The sequence below is a fragment of the Haemorhous mexicanus genome, chromosome 8, assembly GCF_027477595.1.
Source record: "Haemorhous mexicanus isolate bHaeMex1 chromosome 8, bHaeMex1.pri, whole genome shotgun sequence".
In the NCBI taxonomy this organism is placed as follows: Eukaryota; Metazoa; Chordata; class Aves; order Passeriformes; family Fringillidae; genus Haemorhous; species Haemorhous mexicanus.
In genome coordinates, this window is record NC_082348.1 from 16169784 (window position 1) to 16193532 (window position 23749).

The 23749-nt window shown below is 37.5% G+C and overlaps 1 protein-coding gene across 1 annotated transcript in view; it reads right to left on the bottom strand.

Moving 5' to 3' along the window:
* Positions 1–1826: 1826 nt before the first annotated feature.
* The window catches only part of LY75 (lymphocyte antigen 75), a 43826-nt gene continuing 21903 nt past the window's right edge, over positions 1827–23749 (bottom strand). Inside the window, exons 17-35 of the mRNA XM_059852934.1 lie at positions 23248–23283; positions 22821–22996; positions 22169–22233; positions 21257–21333; positions 20008–20144; positions 18890–18995; positions 16817–16977; positions 16302–16431; positions 13683–13909; positions 11789–11957; positions 10476–10637; positions 9780–9902; positions 9155–9349; positions 8569–8789; positions 7305–7479; positions 6632–6799; positions 5295–5417; positions 4687–4854; positions 1827–3719 (exon numbers count right to left, since the gene is read on the bottom strand). Of these exons, the coding sequence (XP_059708917.1) occupies positions 3541–3719; positions 4687–4854; positions 5295–5417; positions 6632–6799; positions 7305–7479; positions 8569–8789; positions 9155–9349; positions 9780–9902; positions 10476–10637; positions 11789–11957; positions 13683–13909; positions 16302–16431; positions 16817–16977; positions 18890–18995; positions 20008–20144; positions 21257–21333; positions 22169–22233; positions 22821–22996; positions 23248–23283 (2798 nt within the window). The 3' untranslated portion in view covers positions 1827–3540. The remainder of the gene's footprint in view (positions 3720–4686; positions 4855–5294; positions 5418–6631; positions 6800–7304; positions 7480–8568; positions 8790–9154; positions 9350–9779; positions 9903–10475; positions 10638–11788; positions 11958–13682; positions 13910–16301; positions 16432–16816; positions 16978–18889; positions 18996–20007; positions 20145–21256; positions 21334–22168; positions 22234–22820; positions 22997–23247; positions 23284–23749) is intronic.

The following is a 23749-nucleotide window of genomic DNA, read 5'->3' on the forward strand; positions in this document are numbered from 1 at the left end:
AGAGGCCAGCATAATTCAGGAAGCACATTCTGAAATAATTATTTTGTATTGCCAGAATCCACTTTTTAAAAAGTCACCTTGGAGTAAATTACTCTATTTGTGATGAAAAGTAGTAAACCAAAGAACTGTTGTACTGTTTGTGATTATAATCCCTTCTGCATTGGTAAGAGAAATCCATAAGGACTTACAGTCCATGTTGCAGTACTGTGTCATCATGATAAAACCTCATCTGGTATCCTCCCCTGCCCCCACAAATCTGTAAAATAATCTTAGTTACTGACAGATATTACAATAGAGTGTGCAGGAATTTTCAGTGTGCAAATACCATTGCTGTGGTTTAGCCACAAAGAATATACCCAAGACGACAGTACTTTATAAGGACATTTAAACAATGCATCATTTGCAAGTTAATTTGCTTTTAACAGAATATTCCCTCTAGTACTTTGTCCTCTCATCGTAAAACTCAGAACTAAATGGGAAAGATCCATTAGAGTGACAACTGAATTTTTTTCTCCAGTAAGGAATCTGTTTTTCCTAAGCTCAGTTCTTTAATATTGCTCATAGGTCTTGCTTTAGAACTGTGCATTGTCTGTTCAGTTTGGTCAATAAGAACTTTATGTACTTCTTGACAACCGAATGAATTTGACTAACTTTTAGAAACCTGGGTGTTATATATCCCACTGTGCTCCACACACACAGCAACAGCAGATGCATGATGGTCCCAGATAGTAGTTCCAACTTGTAGCAACAAAAATTGTAATGTTTGGTCTTCATTTATTTGCAGCCACACCAAAACCAAAAAAATCACTACCAGGCCATGAAATTTACTTACTCCTTTCAAAAATGTTTACATGTATAACATATGTCCAAAGCAACAAGCAGATGGTGCATTTGGTTCAAGGGAAAAATGCTGAGAAGTACAAAAAAAGCATCAAGCCCAAAGAGTGCTCATGCACAAAGACTTGTTGATTTCTAAGTCCATTAAGTTACTGACGCAGAAACACTTTTAAAATAAAAATGCTGGCTGGTGTAAAGGCAGTTGTGGATTAACCTTTCCATGACCCAGAGTCCCCAAGGCCTGGGCAAAATTCAGGAAGAGGAACTGAAGTTGTACACTTTTTGCCTAAAGCTACCGCAGCTGGCAGATAGTCTGTGCTCTGGGATGGAGGAGTTCTGGGACTTCTCAACTCCATTGCTCTGGGACCTGGGAAAGCATTTGTCTGCTGCCATTTCCCTGTACATCATCTTCAGTTTTAAGATTAATGTTTGTGAAGCAGATGACCTCGTTAGTCATCTTGCACAATAGGATGTTTCTCCCAGCAAACTAAAAATAACACTGCCCTTTGACCAGCAGTCAAGAGATTTGGGCATCTGGAATTCAGAGCTCAGACATCACTTAAAATAAATACAACTTATGCATTAATTGCAAGTGTTACTTAGCTGGAAGTAGTTTAACTTTGCTTATATTTTAAGAGGCATTATGGAGGGAGCCTTTGTACACTGCCTTAATCTGGGCCTTGAGGTGCTAAAAACTACACCCTGATTAGAACAAAAAGGCACAGAGGAATGTTCCCTGTGTAAGCCTGAAGCAGCTTGATAAAAGCTAGGTATAACTAAGTTTTCAACTGCAAAAAGAAAATTAAAGGCATTTTTTTTAAATACATCAAAGATGATGTATTACCTCTAAAAGTTTTCTTACTGTAGTAACACAGTTACTGGCTTTATTCTGATCACAGCCCCTGCACTGTGCTTTTTTACTCAGTGATTAATGACCCATGCCTTAGCTCTGATAACTGCTTCTATGGAAATAAAACCAGTGTAAGCAGTTCAGTGTTTTATTTAACTTTATTCTTTCAATAACAATACTCCCAAATAATCTTCCTGGGTGTTTCAAATGAAGAAGGTTATTCACCTGCACTAAGGCCATAGTGCTTATGCACAAAGGAATTACCAGTGATTAGACAACTTGGGTGTGATGAAACAAACATGAGAAATGGGGCCTGAAAAAATTATTTACATCATTTATAAGAATAAAATATACAATATTTAATAAAAAGTATATATCCTTTTGTGTTGAATCAGGATCTTACTACTAATTTTCACTTTCCATTTCAGATTCACACCTAAAAATGCTGAGTATAAACATCTATAAAACTATTAAATCTCAAAACTTGGGAACTTGTAAATAATTTTTCCCACTTATTACCGTAGTTAGAAAAAGACAATAACCAATATTTATTTAGTCCATTAAGTTAGAAGTCATTTGGCAAAGCACTTAGGCATAAAAGCTAAACCAGAAGACACCAGGAACCAGACTTTGCAACATTTCAAGCACTTCTCATACCAGGGTAAGTTAAAGAATGAGAGTTATTTTCATCATAACTACATTTTCTTCAATGTAGTTTCATTTTTACCTCAGGAAAAGCAAATGTTCACAATTGTGCCCAAAAGTACCAAAACAAACAACAAAAGTGCTTACTTTGATCAGCAAACTACCACAATGGCTCCTTTAGTGTGACCCTTCAGGCTGCTCTTTTAACAAGCTCAAAGTGTATCTACAAGGAGTTCTCTACTTCTCAACACAAATAATAAACACTTCCTTATCAAAATAGTGCAAACAGGAACAAAGAAAAGTGCCATCAACATAAGTAAACTGCAGGAAAAGAAGGCAGTTGAACACTGTGACCTTGTTCTGCTGCTTCAGAGAAATCAGTAGTACTCTTCTCAGCACACCAGGCCAATGTATTCCTATTCACCACCTCATGCCACCACTACATGCAGAATGGATTTGGTCTTTGGCATATCCTCCTTCATAAAAGTAAATGCACCTGTTCTTTGTACTGTGCATTCAAAAAAGTCAAAAGACTTTTTCAAAACAAAATTGATCAAATCATTGAGTAATTAATATATACAACTCTGTCTTCCCTTTTTCCCTTTATAGCATTCTTTGGAGTGCATAGGAAAGGCTACAGTGACACATCACATACAAAAATCAAGTTTCAGTTTTATGAAAAATACTCAAGTATTTTTAGCATTTATGTACACAAGTTTGTTTACCATACATTCTCAGTCTTTCCTTAGACATATCTTTTATCTTCTTTCTTGGACAGATGACATATTTCACCTATAAAGTTATAGGTTGGTAACTATAAAATTAGGCATTTAATTCTAGTATAAATAGGAGTATTGGGAGTAATTCATTAAAGTGTATTCATTAAAGTGATGTTGCATGAAGTACTGTTGGCATTAATTTGTTCCATCAAAAATTCCAGTAAAGAGAGAGAATACTATAAATTAAAAAATACAACAGAACTCTAAACACCCTGCATCTTAAAAGGCTGAGGCCAAATATAAAGAATTACCATTAAATTGAATAAAAATTGCACTTGTATATAAACAAACTAATTTTAGCTCCCATTAATAACCTTGTTGCTTTTCAAAAAAGAAGTAATAAAACATCAAATAGCTCATTTCTTATGGCTTCACATAGTGAAGTTCATGCTTAAATTGATCAGAAGAAAGCTTCTCAATAGCTATCTTTTAGCTATCTGTGAACATATCATCAGTTTCATCATCATTCATCCCTCTTTGATAGCGTACGGAAGAGAAGGCACTCCAGTGAAGACGCTTCTTTTTGTAGAGGTACAAGATCAGTCCAACTGTTAAAACCAAGATAATTAGCAGGGCAAATGCTACAGCCACACCAGTATGATTAGAACCTGAAACAGAACAAAAGATGAATAGTTTTTATTTAAGAGTTCTGGCAAAGAATATTTTGTCAGAGGGTTGATGCTTAGGTAGCTACACGTTAATACTGCACAGTTAGCTCAAGTCAAGGCAAACTGCTTCTTATCAATAGTCTTCACCTCATCACATGGAAGATGCTGGATCATGCAGGAATGCATCAGCCTATTTTTGATCATTCTGTTGTTAATTTGCTAATATTTAGGTTGGAAAGGACCTCTGGAGTTCAAAAAACCTACTTGCAAAGGCTGCACTCATTTAGAGGTTTGTATACTTCATAAACCTAATGAGATCCTAGACTCTTGGAAGGGAAGGTAATTATACTCCCCTCAGGCTAAAGAGATCTTGTTGAGATCTTCCTTATTGGCACAAAGTTTAATCTATTCCTGCATTTCCACTTCAGTGAAATGTATACAAAATCAGAAAAATTCCACAGCTTCTCAGGAACTTGCTTGCTTAATGCTCACTTAACTGCTTGCTTTCCTGTACAAAGCCAAGGGTGAGGGAGTAAAGGCCCGAGTCTTTTTCTGGAGCTACAGAGTGACATTTCCAGAAGCCTCCCCAAGACTGAAACCACAGTGTGCAGTACTTGCTTACAAGCAAAACTCTTTCTGATTCCACCTACACAAACTCACCCACAACAGATATCCTGTGGTAAGAAGCAATGGCAATAACTCTACGCTTTCTGGACATTTCAGTTCTGTTCCTTACCCACTGACTGGATAGTGAGAACCAGGAGAACTAAATTCCTAGACAATTTGTCTCTGAATGCAGTTTAATGGCTAAACAACAACAGAAGACTCTTGCTTAGGCAGAAGTACTTGATGGGCTCTTTTGTGAATTGCACTTCAGTATTTCAACACAGACTTTACCCAATAAACCAGAAATTCCTGAAAACAGTCTCTACAAAATCAAGTCTCTGCTAAAACAACACTTCCATACCTAAAGGTGCTTTACAAACCACTCTGCTTCGACTACGTGCACAGTCAACTTTGGACCACATGCCAGTTGTGGACAGGATAACACTGCATTTTTCATTGGCTTCTGCAGTTTTATTCTCCCAGTTGACATATTTAACAGATGAGCCATCTAGCCAGTTCAGGGACTGTCCTGTTGAAAAAAACATCAGTCTAGATCACCAAAACATCCTGTAATGCTACACAGTGTCACTCACTACCTATTGATCTCTTTACATTAAAAGGGCTGACTTTGCCATCCCATATACTAAAAGCAGTGAAAATGAATAGAACTTTTAGCCACCCCTCTTCTCTAGAGCTTTAGCAATTGATGCTCTTGCATCAAACATTAGGCAGCAATAACAGAGGTGGGGAAAATTAATTTCAGGGACTCCTGATTACCCTAACTGCAACAGGAAGAGATTTAACTACAATGAAGTCCAAAGTGCTTTAAAATGTTAAATGACAGATTTGAACCTCAAGTAGAAGTTACTGTAGGCTACCAACAGTACAGAACTGTTCTTATTTGAGGATTTATGCATTTATATTTACAATATGAAACATTCATGCTCATTCATTGTTGCTACTTCTTACCTTTAAAGCTGTGATCCAGGCCAAGCCATACATTCTTGGTGATGAGATCATGTTCCTTTATGTGTGTGCTCACAAATGCATTTTCCTCAGCATCCACTATAGTCAGAAGGGTTGCTGAAGGATCTAATGAGCAGAGGAAATCAGTCAGAATTGCAATTTACACAATTTTTCATGGTGCTGGTACAATGAATTTATTTGGGAACAACTACTATGGGCAAGGATTTGCTGATCTGGCTTGTAAAATTAGGTAAGAATAACCTTCTGAATAAAGAAGAACCTGCCATCCCCTAAAATACAGCATGTTTTACAAGATGGCTTCAGATGGCTTGTTATTCTACCAGGTTATACAGAATAAAATGGGAGTAAACTCACCGCAGCTGCAGACCACATACACGGAAGATATCAAGAGATATGCCTGTCAAGAATTAGTAGTCTTGCCCAAGTAATAGGGCTTACAAAAATATAGTTGAACAAAAACTAAGCATTTTGCTGAGTCAAGTTAATTTCTAAATCAATCCTCCCACTGTGTCTCAGGTTTTTATGTACAGTAATTAAGGAATAAGAGGGAGGAAAGGGCATGCTAGAGAGGTATGTTCAGAGTGCACCCATCCTCTACAAGTATATATAAATATAAACCAGGTGCTTTCTCTTTCAACTACCAGAACAAATTTGACTCAACAGAAAACTGCATCCAGGACTGGGTTTTTAGATCCTAAATAGTGAGTCTAACATCACACCATAAGATAATTCCATAAAAGAAAGTTACATCAGTCACTAACTTCTCCGTTAGGGTGATTAAACCTCCTGTCCATGTAGCTAATTAACATTGTCTCTGCAATACAAGTCCCCGTGTAGCTCAGCAAAGAAGACAGAAAATCCTTTAACGTGACATTACATTAAGTTTGTTACATGCTTTAATATCTATAACATACCTACCCTTTGAACCACTTGATAGGTTAGCAAGCTCCCTATTAGCAAGCAGCTATGGTAAGGATATAATAAGAAAGCCCTGCCAACAGCACTAACTTTGCACACAGATAAAACCTCTTCCTTCAAACCACAAGCACTAAACCTCTGAATCTTCTTCAACTGGCTACCTGCATTTTATCTACTGATACCTGTGTGCCCAATCATCTGTAGCATGTTGCAGTATTTGGTAAGAATTTTCCTCAGGTGTTCAAAGATAAAGCTAGCTATTGCATTTCCTAAACTCAAGAAGCATAAAAATGGCAAAGCTGAAGTATAACCAGCATAAGATTTTAGGTTATTGGGTTTTATTCCTTGCAAATAGTGGACTTGTATTACAAGTTGTAATATCATAAAGAGTCTAAACCTACTCAGCTTCTTGCAGATTCTCTTAGCCTCTTCCACGTTATATACGGAAAAATTGTAGAATGCCATGTCAAAAGCGTAACAGTGATCCCTGTACTGTTCCCACTGCAGGGAGCCACTGCTCTGTGGGCATCCAGAGGCTCTGCTTGCTTGCTTTGGCTCTGATTTTCTCTCTGCAAAGACAAAGAAATTGATGTTATTTCTGCTGCAGCAGTTTGTGCACAGTCTTTGGAATAACACAACAATAAGTATTAACAAAGGCTACTACTCCTACTAACAACCACTCTTCAATTAGTTTACATTCCTTCTTCTTGTGTCATGGATGAAGTTATTTAAACATGAGCATAAGACAAATCCCAAAGGGTTGGGAACAATTTTTAATTGATTTTTTGTGGGTTTTGATATTTATGGTATATATTTGATAAGTATTTTGATTTAGAAAAGATACACACATTTGATATTCCTATCTCAGGTAATCAAGAAGTAACCAGATTTGATTTAGGTTTCCCCACTGGAATGATGAGAATTTATCTCCCTGAAGTATTAAAAAGTGTTTTATCATTCCTGATAGAAAACTCTTCTTAAAAAGGGAATCATGTGCAGTATTTCAACCTTAATTTCTAATTCTAAATACAACATGTAAACACAACTACACAAAACCTTAAAAAAACCACTTACTGTTTGGAGGGCTGTAGCAAATGGCACCTTCAGCAACATTAGTACATTTTGTACGGTTCCAAAATCCTTTAGTATCCAGAAGAACACAGTTCTCAGTAGTATTTGAGTTTTCTAATTCCCAGGGGTAGTAGTCAAAGTCACTTCCATCTGACCATTCAAAATTAGCTTTACTTCCCTAATAAAGAAAAAAAACCAAAAATTTTAAACCACATATGACTGTGCTTTAAATCTCATCCATCATGAATGAAGTCATGTCGCAATATTTGTCCCTTGTAGAGTGATAAAATAAAGAGCAAGTGGTCTCATCTAAATTCACAGTCAATAAATGTACAACATAGTTTGCATTTTCTTAACATAGAAATTTTTATTATTTGTGGGAACTGAGAAAGTACACTACAGTACAACAGTTCACAAGTTTAAACCTGCAATATGCCTGTTTTATCCTCTGGGGAACATTTTACTTGGTTCCACCCTGCTGTTTCATTTAAGCAATCTGCCTTCCCTGGTATGAACACTAGTGGATATGTTGCAAACTGCTAAACGGTTAAGATAGCTGCAGTGAGTAGAACTGGGCAGCTCAGGGATGGTTTGCGGTGCTATCTCCCACTTCAGATACATTCCTGGAAACCCATGACAATGAGGAATCAGTTGGGAGGGACCCATTCCTAGGTATGCATAGAAATGACACATATCTGCAGAGGACTATTCCTGCCAACTAACTACCACTACCAAGTCTGGCAATTAGTGAGGGGAGCAGGGTCAGGGCCACAGGCTTTTGGCTCCACATTAAAGCAGACAGAGTAGGAAGGAGATCTGCAGCTGCCTCCTGCTATTGTGTTTTCTGGGAGGATGGACACAACTTACTGAGAGCCTGTTCCTGAACTGCTCTGGAGAGCCAGTCCTGACCTCAGCTAAGCAGGTTCCACACAGCCTTGTCTGTCTCTATTTGCTAATGAAATCTGATTCTACACAGGCCCATAAAGTCTGAAGCCTCTAGAGACAGCACTGCAAATCATGCTTCCTTGTGCTGCAAGGAATGATGAGAGAACACTCTATTATTCTAAACTGTCAGGTATTAGGAAGAAATATCTTAGTGTGCCTATATTCACCAAAATTTAATATTAACACATTACACAGGGTTGAAAATATACTACATGGAAAAGAGATTTTAAGGAACTGGAAAAAACATCAGACAATATTTCGTATCTTGTCCAAAACATTATTTACAGATCTGTTACTGACATCCCCAACAGTATATACTTACATCATGAATTGACAACCCAAGCCACAGAGGATAACCATCCTGTTTGACAATATCTTCTAGAAATAACTGCTCTGATTCACTGTGCACACTTGCTAAATCACTGTTATTTTGTTGGCACGATCTCAGTGCCTCATACCACGTTAATTTTTTCTGAAGGATCCTGTATGTTCTGTTTCCATGTGGAATAGTGTCGGGCAATGGAGGCTTGTGCTGTTGGTGTCCTATTTCAAAGAATAAGAAGAAATGTTGTGTGCATTTCTTTCATGTTACTAGGAAAAATACAGAAATCATCAAAATCCATCTATCTCAGTGTAACTCAAGCATTAAAGTGCTCAGTACAAGCCACTTCTATCAAGTTAAGTTTACTTTTGCTACTTGGAAGACTGAGTTCAGCAGTTACTGGATGAGCACAGCAAACACATTTCTCCTGATCAGAGTATTACAGCAGTGATGCAGACTGACCAGATGACCCCAGATGCTCATGACAGCTGTGCCATGTGTTTCACTAGGGGCAAAACCAAAGCCTTATTCAGCAGGAACCATTATTTAAATTATGACCCTCACCCAACACTCCAATACTACTCACCCCGTTCGATTTTACAGGCGAGAATACTGTACATGTTGTAGTGATTAGCATGCCAACTTTGAGAATAATTATAAATATCCCAAAACCCATCGAGATTTACACCAGCAAAAAAACTGTTCTTCTTTATGATAGGTCTTCCCAGCCTCCAGTTATTGTAAGTCAGATGAGTTTCATCATACCACTTGAGAACTTTATCTGTGGAAAATATTGCATATGTATTAAACTACTGGCATTTTTGTCTACAAATACCATTTAACTTTGAATATATTAATGATATTAACAGATGTTCACTTTGGAAAAAAATCTGGGATACTGCAAGTTATTCTAAATCAGTTCCATATCCAATGCTAAATATGTTAGCACTACTCATCCTGGCCACTTTAAGTCCTGCTTTCCAGAGAAATCAAATCTAAACTAAACAGAACACATTGGATCTAATTATCACTCAGAGAACATGTCAGGTTATTTTCTTCTAGAATATAAGTACAAATATAAATCATTGTTACAGGTTTGCATTCACTTTGACTTTAGTTATAAACTGAAACATGCAAGAAACATGCACTTAGTGCTGCAAATTTTGTCTCTGATCCAGTTAATCAGAAAAAAACAAACGCTGAAATCTTACCACTGTCATCATAAATCACACCCAGCCAGACCCACAGAGCCAGACCGCTGAATGAATGAAGCTGCTCAGTAACAAAGTTATTCTCCTCTTCATCTCGAACACTCAGAACAAATGCTTCGGGGTCTGTAGAAAATTTTTTACATTACTTTCTTACAAATTCACCTTTAAGTTAAAAAATGAATGTCTGAAGGTTTAATACAAGAGGAAAGCTGTTCCTAAGGTTATACTTTATTCAGGATGGACAGAAAATGTCCATGTGCTTTTCAGTCTATTTACTTTGTTCACTTAAGTGTTCCACACAGCAAAGCTGGAGGCAGCAGGAAACCACGAAGTAAATGTAACTGTAAAGCCAGAATGTTGCCAAGGCTATAACAATTACCCAAACTATTTAAAACTGGCATATTATAATAAAATCCCCAACCAAACACAAAACCTTGCCATTTTTCAGAGATTTCAGAGTTCAGTAGCTCCAAACTGCCTCTTTCCTCAACTCTCCTATCCATGCTCTGGCACTTTTTATCAGGATAGTGCAAGGGCAAACAGCATCAGGCAGTGCTACACTGCTGCATACTGCTACAGCCTTTCCCCACATTCACTCTGCTGCCTGTCATTGTAAGACAGTGACTCAGATCTAACACTCATCTCCTCCAAGCTAATCTAAGTCCATAAATACCTGCAGTATGACAAAGTACTTACTCATGTTCCTGCATAAATGATGAGCTTCTTGAGGCTTCAGTTCTCTCCATCTATTTTTTGTTATCATAAAAGTGTAACAATTATTTCTAAATGATATCCAGGGTGTATTTTTGATCTTATGTGGGCATTTCACTTGTGTAACTTGTTCTTTTTCAGTCTTCTCTAAAAAAAGAAAAGACAACATCAGGACATGAATTACGAATAACACCCCCTGGCCTGGCATCCCACAAAGCACTTTCAGGTACCACTTAAAAACATGTAAGACAAATTAAGTTGTCATCCTTGAAATGTGTTATTTTCAGTTTCCTCATGATCGTGATCTTTTTAAAGTAACAAACCAGCAGTAAGGTCTACTAAAGAATACAGATACTTGTAAGTTTTCACAGTTATTTTAAATAGGTTTTAAAATAAAATCCTTACATAAAAGAGCTAAGTGTAGGCCAATAACCAAAAGCTTTTATTGCCTCTAGTGCAAGGCAGATCACTGTAACAAATAAGCTACTTCACAGCTAGCAACACCTCTTAGTTCTAAGGCTTTATCTAATATTTGAGGAGTGAGAAAGACTCTTCCTGCAGTTCCCTGGCTTGTAAGCACAAAATAGTTAATGATATCATAACACCACACTTTACTGTGACTCAGGATGTACAACTGCTTGTGTCCCCTCACAGAATAAAACCAAAACAAATCATTATGGTCTCATAGAGAAGGAGTCTGTGATGATCTCTCAGAAAAATCTTTTTCTGAAGGATACACAACTAGCACAGCTCTTTCCTGGAAATAAAAAAACACATTCTACTAATTCCTGTCTTGTTTTAATTAGTAGGTATTTAGAAAGGTTTTGTGAACTTCAGATGATGATTTTCAACTCAGTGTCAACCTTCTACCCTTCTCCATATAGCCATGTACCTTCTCCCTGCAGAAGGCTTCCATGACTGAATAGATTTCAAGAGTTTCCAATATTAAGATGTAAACAGTACAGAGATATTTTAATCTTCTCCCACAGGCAAGTGGGAGAGATTAGTATGCAACAATCTTAGAGAAGCAGCGCAAAGATAGGATCAGTTGACAATAAGGGTACTGACCCAATGCATCCATGCTGAATTTATTTCTAAGGTACAATTAGATTAGGACCAACAGGTGCATGCCCCCTGTCTTTGAAGCCAGTTTTTTTTTTTTAATGGCATAGAAATCAGACTGTTGAAGAAAATGTAAGTTTTAAAATGTCATTTCGAAGTTACAAGCTGGGATCATTAAATTCATTTCATAATAAAATAAAAGTCAACTTTTATAATCATTACGGTAGCGTACATACTTTCGGATGCGTAGCAAATAGCTCCTCGATTTTCAGAGGAACAGTCTGAAGTTTTCCAGAAGCCATCAGTATCCAAAAACACACATTCTTCATTTGTTTCTTCATCATCTTCAGACCAGCGACTAAAACTCACATGTTTCCCATCCAGCCAGCCATAATGTTTTCCACCCTAGCATTATTTAAGCAAAAGGGATGAGCTTACACAGTAAAAAAAATATAAGGTGCAGAAAATGGGATGATATTATATTTACACTGGCTAGACATTTTCGGTGTCTCTGATGAGAACTGTAAGTGTTCCACTGCCCTCATGAGCTGATTTCCTGCTCACAACATAACAAGCTTTGTTATTTTAAGTTCTGCAGTTGCAAAAATACAAATTAGCTGAATGGCAAATTATCCAAAGGTGATGTTTTACTAATGCACTTAGGGAGGAAGGCCTAGCAATGGGATGTCCAAACTGCATAATTTGCATCTGCAAAGCAATGGTGGATATCATCTACTAATCTTGGAAAACTGGTAATAACTGAGAAGAAAGTTCAGTCTCAGATACTCTATACTGAGTTGAAAGTAATTATTAAATACTTAATTCATTTAATACATCAGACTTGTTTCTGCCCTGGAGGATGCAGGAAAAAAAACCCCACATAACAAGCAGCACGCTATTGGTCAAAAATCTTACATTTGAAAGTCTTTGGGAAATCCCCCTACTGTTGTGTAATTTATCTTGCATCTTTCTTTTGTGACTGATTTCAGCACTGGAGTAACAAGTTCTGTTGACCAGTTGCATAATTTCCTTTCATGTGACATTTTAATTGTGCCCAAATAATGAAGTGTTGCAGTAGTGAAAAGCCAGTGCATGCGTGAGCTATATGCCCCAAAATGAATCATTTGATCTTCACTTACAGATAAAAAAATGAAAAGAGATGGGAAAATAGGTTGTCTGGTTTCCCCATTTTAAATAAGATTAAATGGTTGTTTCCTTTAAAAATTTAAAAATATTCTCCATTAAGTATATACTCAAATTTCTGTTTTCCCCTATTTGCTAAAGTATCCAGTAGCTCAGAACGGACAATAGAAGAACATGACACCTCAGTGCTGAGTGAACACCACCATACTGTGTAGGTAAGGTACCTCTAAAATAATTCTAACTTTTTTCCTGCAATTATCTCCATACTTATCTGTGTGACAAAAAAGATAAACCTGGCCAGCAAGCCCAAGCCATCCCATTAACAGCTGAGACACCTCTCAATCCACAATATTTTCAAGAGGTCCTCCAGCTAATAAAGATAAAAAGCAGCACCTCCTGCATTATTTAATTTTTTTTACCAAAAAAAACCATAGGGAGAATGAAAAACCCACTAGCCTGTCTCAGAGATGCCTTCCTCAAACTCTCAAAATGGGTACAAATAAAATGAAGTAGAACAGAATCTAAGTTAAACTTCAAAAATGTATTTCCACAAGTATTCAATGATTCATTTTGAATTTTATTTGCCACTTGTAGTTTCACCCTTTCAAAACAGATTTTTGGGTCATCTTTCTAGAGTGGTACTGTAAACAGTGGTGATGATATTAAATGGCAACCTCATTACTCACTTGTAAACAAAAGAGATGACTCAGTAACCAATGTTGCTGCCACCCTACAATACATCCCTTCATCATCAGTCTTTCAAAATAACTTTATCATCATCATCAATTCATCCAGTGGAGTGCAAGAATATGTAACTTGGAGAACTGAAGGTTTAAAACATTGAGACACTCCAGATGGCTACCCCTAAATTAAAACAGTTTTTAGCCCAGAAAGTAATTTGTCACTGAATTTTTTAAACTCAAGTTTTGTTTCAAACAACTGTAGAAATTACCTTAAGCCACAGTCTTAGGAAAGAACAAAACTTACATCTCTGCTGAAGAGTCCAGTCCAGAGTGGGTAATTATGAAGAGCAGCCTGAACAGCAAGAAAAGCCTGCTGGAACTGATCTGTGATGCTAACCAGCTGCATCTTGTTATTTATGCATGCAGCCATTGCATCATTCCAGGACAAATTCTTCAGAATTAACATGTATTGAACATTCTGATAGCTCAATGTTTCATTAATGACTTGCTCTGTCTGGTTATAAGCAGTTCCTATACATAAGAAAGAAGTCCAGTAATTAGGTAGTTAAATACTGTAATACATTTTAGACTCCCAATATCTTTGTAATAATCAGAAAAACCTGTTTGACTACACTTGGGAAAAAAAAATCTTAGATAGTAGATTATGCTGATAATTATAATTAGAAGCAAACATCATTGATATCTTAGAAAAATATATATTAAAAATAATTATTATTTTCAGCCAGTGTATTATTAAATATCTTTTTCTCAACTTAGGTTCACATATTTTTATATGTATTTTTAATTAATTGCTAAATAATTTATTGAATCAAAAACATATTCTCTAACTTCAATTATACACAAATGTGAGAGCAAGTGCTCTCTGCTGTAATATAGCAACAGCTAAACTTGACTCATTTATCTCTGTGGAGCCTGTGGATTTATGCCTATGCAAAGCTACTGGGCCACAGAACCTGTCTATGCAGATCTTGGTACAGCCCAGTCCCAGAACTCCTTCCTGCCATCCATGAATATAGTGAGAACTGTTTTCACCTCCACTTAACTAACTGCAGAAAATCCAGCTTGCATAGGGAGGGAGATAATTCCTTATTTGTGCTCTGAGCACAGAGTGTTATCACAGTTACCAGCACCACACCTGAAGGCACAGCTCCGCGATGCATGGCTACTGCAGTTAATAGAAGATGCAAAAACCCCTGTGGGTGGCAGGGTTAAGCATACAAATGGTAACCCCAAAAGCTTTATACATAACCAAAAAGAAATTCGTTCTGCAAAAGGCAGAACCCTCCTGATATTTAAAATACTTGAAGTAGAAAAAGGTCTGCAAAGGGTGAGGGGAGGCATCACTCTATAAATACCAGTATATAAATGGCTGATTGATAAGCTGACAGGGCCATTTTCCAAAACACATGATGACAGAAACACAATATTAATTTGATATTTACAGCTTTCAATAGATCAGAAAACTGACAAGGCTCAAACAGATTGTTTCAAGTAGTTTGTCAGCTGCCAAATGCTTTCCCTTAGTAAACAGCTACAAAAGAGAACCATGGAACCCAGGGTGCCATCACACATCAAGGGGTACCAAATTGGAAACAAGGCAGTAAGCAAAATGTTCATTTCTGAAAAAATAATTGCTGATGATTACCATCTCAAGAAATTCTGCAAAACACAGTCATGCCAAGATTTCCAATGAACATGAATCATCTTTTTCCTGATGATAAAGCCCTAGACAGCTTTGACTCACACAGCTGTCCCTACAACCTGCTAAGGTCCCTCCCAACCCAAACTATGCTTAGATCCCTAACACAGTATAAGACCAGACCACAGCAGGACACATTTTCTGTCAGTCCAAAACCCTTCCTCATTACACTTTCTACAGCTATGGCAAAGAAACATTGGTATTTAGTCACTCCAGACTAATAAGAGATTGATATAAACAAATACATTGTCAACATCCAATTCATAAAAGTCTCCTTTTCACATTTTTATGACATCTCTCCCATCCAAACTTCTAATCTTAACACTTAGAATTTCCCTTTACTCAGTGTAATCTTTACACTGAGTAAAGAAGATTTTCTATGTCAAATGGAGGTGGGGGGTAGGAGGTGGAAATCTCTGCCTATTTGAGAATGAAAAAGGTGGGCGTAGTCTTGGGCGTTTTGTACACCTAGGTTTCTTTGTGTTTGATTCTTTTTTAGAAGCTAGCATGTTCATCACTTAAAAGGATTATTTATATAAAGGAACCTACTTAGAAGTGGGTATGCTGAACATTAGCCCATAGCAGTAATTAAATGCACATAATAACTACATGTGTTTGATCTTATTCCAGTAATTGGTATTGGCCAACCCGCACGGGGACATCTGAATATTATTTTTAGTTCAGATTAAAAAATCCCACTCACACCAACTCTCAAGTTTGCTCTGGGGAGAGACCAACTTCAACATTAAGAGTCTATGATACTTTATATTCTCATAGAACTAAAAGACAGAGGATGTATTTAAGGAGGATATAAATATTGTGAGATTCCTTCCTAGGGCTTCTTTCTCACTTCCAGAGTTCTGAAAAGGAAAAAGGAATCACTTGTTCCACCCCTCAGTGTACATGAGCTCTATACACACAGAACATCTGATGAAGTGTAATTCCACTGAGACTGCACAAAGTCTCTCAGGAAAACAGACTCTCCCTGAACTGGGCTATGAAACACAACAGGGAAAATTCAGCATGGCTGACAAAACAGGCCCCAGATGCTCCTCTACACTCTGCTTTTCTAGAATTTACCTGCTCAGTCTCTACAAGAATCTTGCTCTTCAAGTGAAATCATTTACATGCACTAAAGTCTCCTGGCACATGCACCTTAAGTTTAAACTCTGGCTGCAATTTATTTTGACTCTCCAGACTTACCTACAGACCGCTGGCATACACCCAAGAAGTGCCTGTCAGCACAAGCAGTGAAATTCCATGTTCCAACATATTGGGATTTGGGATCATTGAGGATTACGCCGCATTGATTGTTAAATTCTTCATCAAAAAGCTGGGAAACAGAAATATCCTTATCAGACTCAAATAAGGTATAAACTTACTTGTGTAGAGGTGAAGTAACATGAGTCTAGCAGAACCCCAGCTGTCTGAACTTGTTTAAGAAGTTTCAAAGGAGTGGTGCAATACAGCTTATACAGCTTACCTGTTTTACAGACGCTACCAGGTGCCTGGACTCAGAAAGCTTTCCTAAGCTAAACACATTTCAGAAGCTGTCAGCCAATAAGAGGTAAACAGAACTCCAGTACTGCCAGCCACCCTGTTGGCCAATTAAAATGACTAACTGGGGAACTTGGTCTGTTACATGGGGGGGGGGTTTTAACACAACATTCCAAATTTCATTACTCAATAGGCAAAAGAAGTCAAAAGTCAGAACTTACATCCAGTGGAATTTTCCTTAATCTCCCTGTCAGCAGTGGGTGAAAGTTACTATACAACAGTCTACTCTCATCTATCCATTTGTTTTCCCTTGTACTGAACAGGAACTGTAAACCAATCCAAATATCTTTTGGCAGGCCAGGAAGCAAGGATGTTATATAATCTGTTGGACAGAAGAGTAAATGTACATATTGTGGTTAGGAAAACAACAGTAAACCTCGAAAAGAAGACTTCGTCTAAGTAAGACAAGGCAATCCCTGTTTGTGCTAATTTAATTTTTCCAACCCTTCATGACTGATGAATGCTTATCATCCCTTCCTTCCATTTGATAACACCTTTCATATTGATTTTATCTGAAAGAAGCAGACTATTGGTATTTGTCCTTCAAATTCTGAGCTGAGGAGAAGTTAGGTGATTTAACCTGTTCCTTTGCCAACTAATTGAGAGTCTTTCATTCACAGACAAATTTAAGAAGCTGCTTTTCCACAAGCCTGCAAGATCTTCTCTTGTCTTGCTGCCCTTTCTGAATTGATGGAGGAAGTTTTATCTCCCATCTTTCTATTTTACCTATCATAAATCAGAATGTTTTTTGGATTCTGGCAGACTTTGTCCACCCCGCCATCAGAGACAGAAGGACAGGTCAAAGGAAGTCAGATTTCGCTTTAAAAAACTGAGCCAGGTAAACCTTGTATCAGACCCCTCTTAGTGAGCATTCTGGCAAGAAACAAGGGGCTTTGGGAACCCCTCAGGCACCAAAGGCATTCACTAAACTTGACTAGTTTAGGAAGATAAATCAAAGCTGTAATTAGCTACTGCTGACATGTTTCAGCTATTGGTCACATGCCAGACTAGCCACAGCCTATTTTCTGAAGGAGACAAAGCCACTGTAGATTTGCAGGTCAGGGCTAGCCCCCAATACCACCAGGAGAAGTAGAGGCAGCCCACAGAAAGAAGCACATTTTAAGAGGACTGTGTCTCCTTTCCATATAGGTGGTCTCCACTACACAGAGAAAAGAAAAACAAACAAGGCACAATAACAAACACTTCCAAATGCACCAAATCACACAAGGGATCCTGCTACCTTACATTTCAGAATGGCTGTGCTTTCCCAACCTTAAATACATACAAAAACACACAGGCCTGAGACATGTATATTCCTGTACATAACCCTATTCCTCCCCAATAACAGCAGTAATAAAAAATTAGCATTAAGCTGCTGCCTGCAGGTACACTCTTGACTGCTCTAGTCTATTTACCATATTTTGTTTGGCAAGAGGTTATTTGCTTATAAAGAAAATATGCACTGTGGGCATTGCAGAATTCAACTGAGCTACTTCAGATACACCCTCAGAGAACTCTTCATTATCCACAAGTATATAGTTGCAAATTCAGCCATATCATTCATCAGTTCATTGCTGAACATTACTTGCAGCCAATGTGAACTCATTTCTTCCTCACTGCAGTTCTCTCATTGACCTTAGTTAATTTGGGTGAAACAGTTGTGTCTTCCAGCCCTCCTGCTTTCCATCCTCTCATCAGTGTCCTGAAGAGCTCAAAGGGGGTCATTTTGGGCACACTGCCACCTTAAGCTGCTCAGCACATGCAGAAACAGAGGGTCCTGTGCTCCAGCTGGCACTGTATTTGCCACCTCACTCCCACATACACAGCTGAGCTTCTCTTGGAAGCAGCTTCTAAGGTGCTTTTTCCCAGTGCAAAGTCTACAGTCTCAGTTATGCTTTAGCTAGGAAAGCTGAACAATTCTTCATTCAGTGATGACCCTTTTATGCTCAACTCTCAGTGCAAGGTTTTGCAACTTATTTCTTTTTGTAACAGGTTAAGATCATATAGAAAAGCTGCTCTTCAAACTGGTTCAAATATCTGGTAACTGCATTTCCATGTTATGTTTCCAGTGATGCAAACAACAAACAACACATTTTTAATCAGTCCTGGATTTTTAGAATGCTCCTAGTATGCCTGTGGATAACCAAGTGATTTATACTCAAGCTCTTAAGCAGAACTATTTTGAATATAGAAGAGAAGCTGCATACTAGAGTGCCGCCAGTTCACCACCATACCTTGGTCAGCTTGATCTGAGATAGATGGAAGAGAGCCTCCAAAAGTTACACACTTTTCATTAGCTGCACTAAATGTTAAATGTTCAGGTTTCATCTTTAGAAAACACTGCAAAATAAATATAATGAAAATTATTTCCATCATACCATTCTGCCTAAGACATAGATCAAAAATCTTAAACCAACACTAAAAACTCATTTCTCATTTCCTGCAAGAAAATATAACAATTGTTTTGCAGAAAGCAAGGGACCTGATACTAGCTGCAAACATTTATTTGGTTCAGCAGAGTAGCTAAATATAAACGATCCCCCTGACTAACACCTCACTCATATTCAGTAATTCTTATTTGCCACCTCAGAATCATGTTCTGTTTTAGGAATGAGAACTCTCATATGAACTCTGAAGTCAGGTAGTGCTGGTCAGGAACTTGTAATAAGCTACCTTTAGGGAAAAACTACTTGGGAACTCCAAGGTCTATTCTGCAATGATGTGAAGTAAGTTTGCAAACCTTGGCACAATGTAATGTGCAGATTTGATGCTCATGTACAGAATAATGGTGGAGCAAACAACAGGAATGAGTCTCACTAAGACTTTGGATGACTGCCTTAAAAGGTAGTACTGAAATAATTAATAAATACTATGGATTCTGACTTGTTGATTAATTCTTAAAAGCTGCTCTCTAATTCTTAAGTAAGTTTAGTCATTAAGGCAACTCAGGAAATAGTGTCTGCCAACTTGCTGCCTGCCGATGATTACTCCAGAAGAGACACAACATGCTTCTGCCACAGAAACCTCATCCTCTCCCTTTCGAATCCTTCTCTTCATTCAAAGAAGAAGCCCAAGACTAGACACTACAACCAATGTTCTTGGACCTAAATGTGTGGTGATGGGAAAGCAAAACAATCTGAAAATGAATGCTCTGAATTTAAGAAACCATCAATCCTGAACAAGGGACAAAAGGGGAGGAGATCATTTTAATCACTATACTTAGTTTTCAAAAGTCCATTTCTAGTCTATTCCTCAACAGAGGGGCTACCTCCTCCTTTCTTGCAGAAAGGCATTCCAGCTTACTGGACTGTGAGGAATAGTCAAGGATGATGAATCTGTGTTATCTCTGTACCTTATTCCGGAACTGATGCCAGCCTGTAGGGCAACCTCCTCGGACTGGGCGGTAACTGGGATCATGTTTCTCTAGTAAGGAGGCATTATTTTTTTCACAGATGAAGGGCAGTTTCACATTACAGTTAACTGGGTAGTCTGCAGAAACAGAAGTTTGAAAAACAGTTATGGTAATGCCTATCATACTCCAGTTGCTTTCCATACTTTATGACATGACAAAGACCAATCTGAAGGGAAACCCTTTTTGGTGCAACCACAGTGAACTACTGGGCAACTGAAAGCATTAAAAATAGCAGTAGAGCAAAAGGCAAGCATAAATCATTTATATCAGACAGTAGCACAATATTTCTAAAGATCCAGAGTCTCACTCTTGCTTCCAGTATTACCACTTTGTATAGGCAGAGAGAACTTGAAAACAGAATATTATTGAAAAAAGATTTTGTATATGAGGACTAACCTTGTATTCTGGCAAAGAGGGTACACCTAATTGTCAAAAAAAGCCAAAAGGAATCCTTTAACATCTACATGGAAAGCATCTGACCTGCGCTGCTTTACATGACTCCTGCAGTCATAAATGGACTGACTTCCTGGTCTAGAGCAATTTTTAGCTAACAGAGATAAAAACAGTTCAGCAGCAACCAACTGAATAACGGGGGAAACATGCTTTAAATAGAAATGATAGAAGACAGGAAGAGCCTCTTGTTCTCTGGAGGTTATACATTTTCCTCAACATTTAAGTGTTGAAGAAAGGAAGCAATACACTTCAAGTACCACCAGGAGGCTTTTTCATTATTTTGTCTATCTCTTACAATATGACTGCAATAGTTAATGGAATTTGTGTCTCCAGATTTGTACATGGTTGCAAGCACAGAGTTCACCTCTCGAACTAACAGCTCTCAGACAAATTCCAGACCTCAGAATATGTAGCATAAAGACAAAAGGTAGCCACCAAAACCAGATTTCACCTAATTAATTTCTGTTGCAAAAAGAGTGACAAGCTATCATTAAAAATTGTCATTTGAATTCAGGTTTGCCTCTGGCCATTAAGAAATATTACCATGGATTCTAACATGAGGAAGTAATAAATAATTCAACAGTCAATCAGATTATCATGAAGAAGCCATTCACTCCTATTTTGGTATCAATCTGCATTAAATAGAAGAGTTTGGGTAGAACAGTAATTACTACTTTTTTTCTTTCCAAATAAACACAACAATAGCAGAGGGGGTGAAAAATAAAGACAACCTTACCTCTATACCAGTTCTTTCTGGAAATATACCAGCAATCTCTCAGTAATCTATCATGGAAGCGTGGAAATAACTGTAAACTGGATATAAATATTTCAGTTAATCTCCAATCCAATGTGACCTTCACGGAGAAACTCTGACAGCAACAGTGTCAGTGCAAACAAAAATTTGGGCTATTAACTGTTTCTAGATGCTCTACACAAACTAGGCTAGAAATATATATGTGGTAGGTTCAGCAGTTATGTACCGTGCCCAAATTAACTGTGTTGAGATGTGCAGGAGGTTATTTATCACCATGTTGCAATCACAGCACACTGCCACAACAAGTGAAGGAAATAGGCAATAGCTCTGGTTTTCTTTTCACAGTAGTGCATTGCTATAGTGCTTTGGAAAGTGAAGGACTTTCATTGTAAGAAGCCAGTGAATCTTCCCTGCAGCCAAGAAGGGAATGATGCAAGATTTGTTGTGAGTCATCCCAGCTCTACAAGGCTATACTAAAAGTCCTCCAACACTTTGGCATTACCTAACTAGAAGAGTGGTGTCTTAAACCAATTTCCTACTCTCTGTTCTTGGGTATTCCTCAACCCTCAGAGTCAACAGACTGGGCACTTTTTTTTGGTCAGTTCTCCAAATGTTAACAGAACACACAAGTTTGCCCAAAGCCCCAATAAAAGCATTTCAAAGATCAAGGGAATACATTAGCTACTAGGATCACACATTTCAAGGATTCACACAACAAGACTAAGATGCCTAAGCCCAACAGCTCAAAATCTAGAGGTTCTGATAACACACATAAAAAATGGATTACTAACTCAGTTACAATAAAATTACTATGAATTAACTACTCTAGTTCACAATTCCTAAAAAGCACAAAATAAAGCTTACAGTAAAGCATCTCATAATTATTCTACATACGGTGAATGATAGCTGTAGCCATAATCAATAAACTTCAGCCACCACTTCTGTTCGCTGTTTGATAACTGTGGAAGTAAAGAACAAAACCCAGTATTTTACAACCCACATACAAAGAGCTCCTGACTCTACCAAACATAGAACAATGTGACAAAATTAGTCACAGAGGTACTGAAACTTGACATGTTTTTCTCAGGTGCCTTACAAGAGCGTACCTTCATGCCATGAACAACACAAACCCCTTCCATAAAGCCTATCAGACCATCCAGCATTTCTAATTAAATCCTCTCACCAGGTGAAAAAACTGTATGTTGTCCTGTGCACAAAAGTAAGAACTTGCACAACTGTTAATGAAATATTTGCAGACAATGGGATGCTTGCATGGTGGTCCTCTATGACCCTTTTTCACCATTCAGAGTTCTGTGGTTTTTAAATGTTGTTAAACCTACTTTTAAATTCAAAAATTCTTTTACCAGACTACTATTAAAATAATTCTCTTTTATCCCATCTTTTCCTTTTAAGCACAATTGAAAACCATTCAGGCCAACAGGAAAAAGAAAGAAATTAAGATTAACATTTTCTTATACTGGAAAACTTGGCAAGTATATTTCGCTGCAAGGGAAAGTAACTGTGAAAACAGATTACAACCCCTTACCTTTTCTATTTGAGATAGTATTGTCCTGAGTTTTGGGTAAGACTCTACAGAGGCTAAATCACTATCATTTTTTTGACAGTAGGAAATAGCTTCCTGGTAGCTCAGGTTTTTATCTGGTACAAACCACAGCTCTGCTCCATCAACAACAAGCGGGGGTCCATGAATTCCAATTTCATCTACACAGAAGAAATATCACATGAGTAAGAAATGAATTCTGAAATTCAAATCTTTTATTTTTCTGAATTTATTAAGGAATCTCAATTTGACATTTAACTCTCTCAAAACCAAATTCTATCAAATTCTATCAGTCATAATCTTTTCTGGAATGAAACAGGCATTGCAGTAGCAATGTAGCAAACCTAATAAAAGACATTGAGTGCAAACAACCCTTCAACATAGTGGAAAAATAAACAAGAAGTCAAATTACCTGGTATATACCACTCTGGTGTCTTTGGAGTGCTACCTGTTCAGAAGAAAAAAGGAAAAGTCACTGAATTCACTTTCTAACAAGACTGTGGCCACCAATAATAGAAGTGATGGTTAGTACTCATACTTTTCAGTATTCATGATGAAAAAAAGGAGAATGAAATCATACACAGGTTTAATAGTTTAAAATTAGCTGATATAAAATTAATGGGAGTACTGCATACTTCCATCTTTCATATCTGTGGTTCTTTCATCTCTCGAGCATCAAAGTAGTATTTCTACAGAATCTCACCCCAACAAGAAAGTTTCATCCCAAGACACCTTTTAATCAACAACCCAAATGTAAAAGTCTACTGGATTACATTTCATACTGCATGAAAAAACCTGGATCTGTGCAGATATGCCAAGCAATTCTTTTGTCTTCCCACTCCTCACTACAATGAGGAGCTAGTACACTTGTTTTACAAGAAGGCTAGCTGACCTAAGGTTGAAGCAAACTGTAC